This window comes from Microtus ochrogaster, chromosome 2, assembly GCF_000317375.1.
Source record: "Microtus ochrogaster isolate Prairie Vole_2 chromosome 2, MicOch1.0, whole genome shotgun sequence".
Classification (NCBI taxonomy): domain Eukaryota; kingdom Metazoa; phylum Chordata; class Mammalia; order Rodentia; family Cricetidae; genus Microtus; species Microtus ochrogaster.
This window is the reverse complement of record NC_022010.1, coordinates 72324312-72332276: the sequence shown is the minus strand read 5'-3', so window position 1 is coordinate 72332276 and position 7965 is coordinate 72324312. Positions and strand designations below refer to the sequence as shown.

General features: G+C 48.2%; 1 protein-coding gene across 5 annotated transcripts in view; it reads left to right on the top strand.

Moving 5' to 3' along the window:
* Positions 1-7965, top strand: part of Itsn1 (intersectin 1) — a 180310-nt gene that overhangs the window by 164479 nt on the left and 7866 nt on the right. For all 5 annotated transcript variants that reach the window (XM_013352721.2, XM_005345191.3, XM_013352716.1 and 2 more), the window contains 3 exons: positions 2101-2199; positions 4036-4203; positions 7413-7625. In XM_013352721.2, the coding sequence (XP_013208175.1) occupies positions 2101-2199; positions 4036-4203; positions 7413-7625 (480 nt within the window). The remainder of the gene's footprint in view (positions 1-2100; positions 2200-4035; positions 4204-7412; positions 7626-7965) is intronic.

Here is a 7965-nt window from a genome sequence, read left to right as displayed (position 1 = left end):
ATGTACACATATACACACACAGGCACACACAGACACATAAACACACAGGGACACACACATGTGCACCTATACACATGTACACATATACACACACACACAGGCACACACAAACACACACATGTGCACCTATACACATATATACACACATACACAGGCACACACAGACACATAAACACACAGGGACACGCACATGTGCACCCACATGCATGTACACATATATATACACACATACACAGGCACACATAAACTCACAAAACACACATGTACACACATATAAATAATAAATGAATGCTTTTTTTAAAAATAAAGTGGTAAGAGGAAAGACACCAAGAGGTGAAGACACGTGGCGGGGCCCACCCCAGACTGGAGTGGGAGTCCTCGGGTCTTGGCTCTACCATCTGGCCCGGCCCGGAACTCACTGAAACCTGCTCAAGAATTAGATATATCTGAAGTGAGACAATATGTCTTTCTGGTTCCCCTAGCACACAGAGGGGGTTTTACTCTCACTGCATAGTCTTTTGACTCTTTTGGGCCCCTGGGATATCACCAAGGTTTTCAGATATCTGGAAGAAATTCTGAAGCTAGAATCTCCTCTCAGGGAAGGTATACTGAGTCTGGAGGCAGGGTGAGGAGTGCCCGCATCTGAGAGTCTCCATCTGTCTTAGTTAGGGTTTCTGTTGCTGTGGAGAGACACCATGACTACAGCAACTCCTATAAAGGAAAGCATTTAATTGGGGTTGTTTACATTTTCAGAGGATTAGTTCATTATCATCGTGGTGGGACATGATGGTGTACAAGCAGACATGGTGCTGGAGAAGGAGCTGAAAGTCCTGCCTCTTGACCTGAAGGCAAAAGGAAGTGATCTGTCTTACTGGGTGTGGTTTGAGCATATATGAGACCTTAAAGCATGCCTCCACACCACACTGACATACTTCCTCCAACAAGACCACACCTACTCCAACCTGTAGCATGATTAATAAAAACCAAGAGACAGATATTGGGGTTCACCCTGGAGGTCAGAAAAGCAGAATAACCAGCCGCTGGCTCTTACCCCCACCTTAGTCTGAAATGGCGCTCCTGCCTCCAGGAATCCTCAGAATGAGACTGTGTGTGAAATATGAATTCTCCTGTTCTATATTTCTCTCTAGTGCTGGGATTAAAGGCATGCATCTCTACTGACCATTTCTTTTCTTTTTAATTTTTAAGGACTTTCTCTATCCCTTTTCTTCTCTCTTCAAAGTCTATGTCTATTTTTAAACACACTGTAAACCGTTTAGAGGGTTTTTTCATCTGAATATGTCTTTACTTTATATCTCTATTTTTTTCTGAACACATGAGTCTTTAATCTGCTAAGCAATATGGCTAGGATTAAAGACACGGCTTTGGTGACTGGCTTCACTAGCTCAGTTAGTAGAGCATGAGACTCTTGATCTCAGGGTCGTGTGTTAGTGCCTTACATTGGGTACCATTTGTAGACAGAAGTTTCTGTCCTGCCCAGTTCTGCTGCCCCTCTGTGTAGAGGCTTATATTAATTATAAACTGTTTGGCTTATTAGCTCAGACTTATTATTAACTAGTTCTTACAACTTAAATTAACATATAATTCTTGTCCACGTTTAGCAGTGTCACTTGGTACCTTTTCTCAGCGAGGCATTCGCATCTTGCTTCCTCTGTCCAGCTGTTGACCGAGTCTCTGCCTTTCCTCTTCCCAGAATTCTCTTAGTCTGGTTGCCCCGCCTATACTTCCTGCCTGGCAAGTGGGCAATCAGCATTTTATTAAACCAATAAGAATGACAAATCTTTACAGTGTACAAGAGCATTCTCCCACAGCACCAGCAAGGTTATACCTCCTAACAGTGCCACTCCCTTTGGGGGCCATTTTCTTTCAAGCCAGCACAGTGTCCTCCCTCTGCAAATACCTTCAGCCTGGACCAAGACAGCTGGACAATGCCTTCCAGCTCCAGGCTCCTCAGTTACTATGCAGATGGACTGGTAATGGCCAGAGAGACCTGAGTGACAGGTGCAATGTCATTGACTGGCTGTGGATTTTGCAGATTTCTAATGCACATTAAAAAAAAAAAACAACATTCTCCTCTTCTAGAGACTGGCAATGGACCCTCGGTGCAAAGGGATGCCACTGTCCAGTTTTATCCTGAAGCCTATGCAGCGCGTCACGAGATACCCGCTGATCATTAAAAATGTAAGTGCCACCACCTGTGCCTTTGCAGGCGGTGGAAGGCTGGAGGCAGCTGGAGGTTGCTAGAGGTGGCTGGAGACAGGGGTGGGTCTCCCAGCCAGTGTACCTGGGGGTTGTCATGTGGAAGTCATATACTCACAGGGTGCTGAAGCCATCTGCTTGGTAACTGGGAGGGAAAAGATGGTTCTGTGTGGGAAAAGACTAATAAAACACAGCCCTTGGATGGCAACCAAATGGCTTTGCAGGCAGAGGATGAGAGTTCTGTTCTCAGTGCGTTCCCTGCGCTGGCACAACGCCTCTGAACAGAGAGAGTTTGGAGTCACAAAAAGAGAGAAAACACAATTCCTAGCGTCTGTCTCGGGAAGGTCGTTCCCTGATGTTCCCTCCCAATACCAGACACCTGTTTTCCTCCTGGTCTTTCGAGAAAGCCAGTTCCAGAGAAAACAGAAGTAGTTCGGTGTCCATACCGGGAAATGAGCTGCAGGTTCTGCTGCCCTCTGAGCCATATAGCCGGAGGGGAAGGAAGCCTGGCTCCCAGGGAGGTAGAAATTGGTTCCTTTATTTGAGAGTAGCATTTGGAAATCTAACTGTAGGAGCAGGCGTGCTCATGGCTGCTCTGGGATGTGGGTGCCCTCACCACGTGTGTGTGTGTGTGTGTGTGTGTGTGTGTGTGTATGTGTAAATGCACACGAAGTGCATGCATTTGTTCAGACTTCCCACGTGTAACCCATCTCCCTCACACATAAGCCTCAGACTGACCCAGTTCCGGCCCACACCCTACAGTAGCACATTTCCCCGAGTCCATTCATCTGGGAAATGTCTTCCTGTCTTCGCTCCTTGCCCTCTCTGTGCGGCCATGCACTGATGCTAGAAATAAGCCTTTGAAGTGGGTTTAACCAGCCAGGAGAGAACTAAAAATCAGGAACCAGGAGGCACTAACTTTTCACAGGAAAACACACACTGGCATTAGTAGAACACAGTTGTTGCTGCCCGGCGGAGCATCTAAGAGAAAGACCCGAGAGCTGCCTCAACGGCACAGAGATCCGGAAAAGTATGATAACGGAGTCTTTCACAGACTGATTTTTATTTGCTATCCCACAAACGAGGAAGCTGGTTCCCAAGGGATGACCTCTGGAGGTGCCCTCTGGCCTCACTCACTAGCGAATGCACGTGTGTCTCCATACATACACAGAACATACATATTTGTTCAGGGGAACCATCCAAATTGATTCCAGGATCCACAGGTACATACAGCTATGTATGTTCTCTAGGGGTCACGAGTGTATGGTGCATGGCATCGCCCCACCCCACCTCAAGGTGCCCTACATACTTGTGAGTTCGTGTGTTTAGTGCCAACACACGATTCAGTCCTTGGTTCCCTCGGGCGAGGGAGCTGGGGAAGAACAGCTGCTGGTGCCAGCAGGGAAGCCTGGCTTCTGTTCCTGGTCTCTGGCTGAGTTTCTTTCTTTGTGAAATAGAGAGAAGATTTTTAGAACAGAAATCCTGAGTCCCTTCTAGCTGCACTGTTTTGTGTGCCACCACGGATCTGGGGTGTTTGTGTGTGTGGTTTAGCGATCATGCTGGAGGCCAGCATTCTGCAGGGCAGATCACGGTTTGCTCCAGGGTATGAGGTTGGGCTAAAGGCTCGAGGGCAGGACCACCTTCCTGCAGCAAGTATAGCCCCTGCCAAGTCCGACACAGAGTGGTCAGTACACTCCGAGTCATGACTGTGGTGGGCACCATGCATGAAGCACTGGCTTCCATGACGAGGGAACCAGGTCTGTCCACTGTGGAAAGCGGCCTGACAAGGCTGTTGCTGTCCTTCCTTCTCCCATACAGATCCTAGAAAACACCCCTGAAAACCACCCCGACCACAGCCATTTGAAGCACGCCCTGGAGAAGGCAGAAGAGCTGTGTTCCCAGGTGAACGAGGGGGTGCGAGAGAAGGAGAACTCGGACCGGCTGGAGTGGATCCAAGCCCACGTGCAGTGTGAGGGTCTTTCTGAGGTAGGCACCCACCGGGCGGGGCGGGCAGGACCTGGACCACTCTCAGCTGAGCAAGGGCAGGAAGCACAGAAGGGATGAGAAAATGGACCATTTTCTTTTCTCCATCACTGCTGCCTCTCTTCTCCTCTCTAATGCAACCAATGAGTATTTTTAATTTCCATTATATTTTTCATTGCCCAAAATTTATTATTTTCAAATATTCTAGTTTCATTTGTATGTCTTGTTCCTTGTTTAAGTGTTCATGTTTCTTATTTGTTTCTTAACACACTTAAAACATATTCATGTGTATTTCAACATCTGATCATCCCAGTATCTAAGGGTCATATTCTTTCGTCTGTTGTTTCTGATAGTGCTCACTCAGCATGCCTTATTTTTCTATTTGTTCTGTGATTTTTTTTTCTGTACTAGCCGCCAAACCCAGGGTCTCTTGCATGACGGTTAAATGCCCTTTTACCGAGCCACACTCTTGGCTCCTATATTGTGAATTTTGACTGTGAACTAGTTGCTTTTTTGAAACTTCCCCTGTGCCTACCTTTGCTGCTTGAACTTGCATTTCCCCTGAGTGGACTGCTACCCAGGCCACCCCATGTTATATGTAGAGGGAATTTGGGGCTCACATTGAACGGGTGAATTACAGCCATGGTGTTGTATGAGAGCTGCCCAGTGGTCAGAGTCCAGGCAGCATGTTCACCTCTGTGTACCAAAGCCGGAACCAGCAAAGTTTCCTTGCCTATTTCTTCTGCACCTCAGTTTGCCATTTACTCGTCAAGACAGGCGCCATCGAGCGAGCCTGGCTTTGGAGAGTCACTCTGCACAGCCCTTCACCTCAGTCTTGGATTCACCTCCTGTCACCCTGCCACCCAGTGGAGCCTCAGTGCCAACAGGTCCAAAGGGCGCTCAGGGCTAACTCTGCCTTTGAAGTCTCGTCTTCTAATGATCTTGTTTCCGTTCTGCTTTGAGAATCTGCTCATTTCTTTTCGATTTTTTTTTACCAGCTTGCATTTTCAAGGTGTTTTGTATTTTGCTCTTTTTTAAAAGCCTATGTTGGTGAGTCATCTGGATTTCTAACCCACACACGCATCTTTGCTGAGTTTCATGCTCTCCCTGTCATGTAACCTTCGCTCTCATTCTTTCTGCTTGTGTTTTCTCTGTATCGGAGTACATGGATGTGCAGACACATACATGTACACTCATATATACATGTATATGTACAGATTGCTAGAATTTCCCAAAACGCCCAGGGAGAATGTGTCTCACTCACCCTCCTTTCCTGCGGTTTCTCACTGCATGGAGACCAACCTCGCCCTCTCCTCCCAATCCCACAGTGTAAGTGTGCACCAACTTATCAGCAGTCCTGCAGAAGCTGAAGAGATGGCTGTGGGTTCTCATTTTAGAACCCAGGGACATCTTTAGTTGGCTGGCTCACTCATTTATATGCACAAAGAACCATTTATTATCTGCTCACATGCCATTGTTTAGAACTCAATCCCAAGGATATTTTGAGAGAGAGAAAGAAAGATTGGGACCCCTAGGGTTTCAGCAGTTGAGAGCACTCACTGGCTGCTCTTGTAGAGAACCCTTGGGTCAGTTTTGAACACCCACAGGGTAGCTCCCAGCTACCTATAACTCCAATTCCAGCAGAGGGGACACCCTCTTCTGACCTTCACTGATACCGGCATGCATGTGGTTTACAGATGCGCATTCAGGCAAAGCACTCATACACATTAAAAAACAGAAAGTGTGCTCCTCCATCTGGAGAGTTTGTGATCTGCCTTGTGATAGGATCAGTCTATCCTTTCTGCCCATCAAGAGACCTCCTGTTGGGCTGTCTCCATCAGCCTTCCAGGCTCCCTCAGAGCCTCAGCCGGGAGCTTAGAGGTCCTCCATCCTTAGACCCGAGAGTCAAGTAGAACACACTCTTCTTGTCACTTCTGGGTCTCTCTCTGGTCACCAAATCACTGTCAGTTTTCCTCCCACATGGGAAGTGGACACGTAGCCACCAACATCTCTTAGGGGACATTATTGTGAGCTCCATGGCCTCTTCCCAGATATTTTTGTCAGAGAAATGTGTTACCATCATGATCTGGAGAGTTTTCTCTTGAAGGCAGTTGAAGAGTCTGTCTCGGGGCTGGAGAGATGGTTCAGTGGTTAAGAGCACTGGCTGTTCTTCCAAAGGTCCTGAGTTCAATTCCGAGCAACCACATGGTGGCTCACAACCATCTGTAATGAGGTCTGGTGCCCCCTTCTGGCCTGCAGACATACAGACAGAATATTGTACGCATAATAAATAAATAAGTAAATAAATAAATAAATAAATAAATAAACAAATATTTTTTTTAAAAAAAGAGTCTGTCGCCGGGCGGTGGTGGCTTTAATCCCAGCACTCGGGAGGCAGAGGCAGGCGGATCTCTGTGAGTTCGAGACCAGCCTGGTCTACAGAGCTAGTTCCAGGACAGGCTCCAAAGCCTCAGAGAAACCCTTCTCGAAAAAAAAAAAAAGAGTCTGTCTCACATGAGGTCATGTGGAGATGGCAGCCTCCAGGGAGATGCCAGCATCCCCAGTTGCCCCTCAACTGTGAGTGGAGGAAGGGAGCCATTCCCTGCACAGTTTCTAAACTAGTAAGTGGGGTGAGATTCAGCATGCACCACACTGCTGTGTAGGGCTTTGAGGGGTCACTTGGTACCCCCGAATTTTGCAGCTCCTCTAGTCCCGGGGTCTGGAAATGTGGGAAAGTAGCTTTTGCCCACGAACTTTTTCATGAGTTCGGCCACTTTCCAGAAGCCCCTGGCATTCTTTGAGCCTTGCGGAGATTTCCTGTTGGAGCTGGTTCTTGCTATTGCGAATCCAGTGTAGCACCCCACATGGCGCAGATTGCCAAGAGGGGATCTAGTGAGCCAGTTTTCTTCCTGGTGCCCCACTTCTCAATAAACGAAGGGAGAGGCACATCCACCACACCCTGATAGCAGATCGAAGCCCCAGCAGAAAGGCCTCGAGAATTTAACCAAGACTAATCCGGGTACCTGAAACCCCAGAGCCTTTGCTTTCTTGGCTCTGCAAGCTGCTGCCGGAACTCCTCAGAGCCCTTCTTCTTTTGTATGTGGGATTCAGCGCTGCTGGGGTCCAGCGTTCATGCTTTGAGACAGAGAAACAAAGACAAGAGCGGTGACTTCCTTCATCCCTCCTTCTTCCTGTCTGTTTGCCTCTTCTAGCAACTGGTGTTCAACTCCGTGACCAACTGCTTGGGGCCTCGCAAGTTTCTGCACAGCGGGAAGCTCTACAAGGCCAAGAGCAACAAGGAGCTCTATGGCTTCCTCTTCAACGACTTCCTCCTGCTGACCCAAATCACAAAGCCCTTAGGCTCTTCCGGCACCGACAAAGTCTTCAGCCCCAAATCTAACTTGCAGTATAAAATGTACAAAACGGTAAGGTTCAAGCTAAGTCGCAGGTAGAGGGAGTGGCTAAAAGAAGTCCACTTCTGAAGGGTTTGGAGAAAGCAAAGGGGAGGAGCTAAAAGTAAAGGATGGGCCGGGACAGAGTAAGGGGAGGGGCCAGGAGGAGGGGCTAGGACAGAGTAAGGGGAGGGGCCAGGAGGAGGGGCTAGGACAGAGTAAGGGGCGGGACCAACATTGGTGAGGGAGGGGCTAAGATAGGGCAAGGGGAGGAGCTAGGAAAGGGTAAGGGGAGGAACTAAGATAGGGCAAGGGGAGGAGCTAGGATAGGGTAAGGGGAGGAACTAAGATAGGGCAAGGGGAGGAGCTAGGA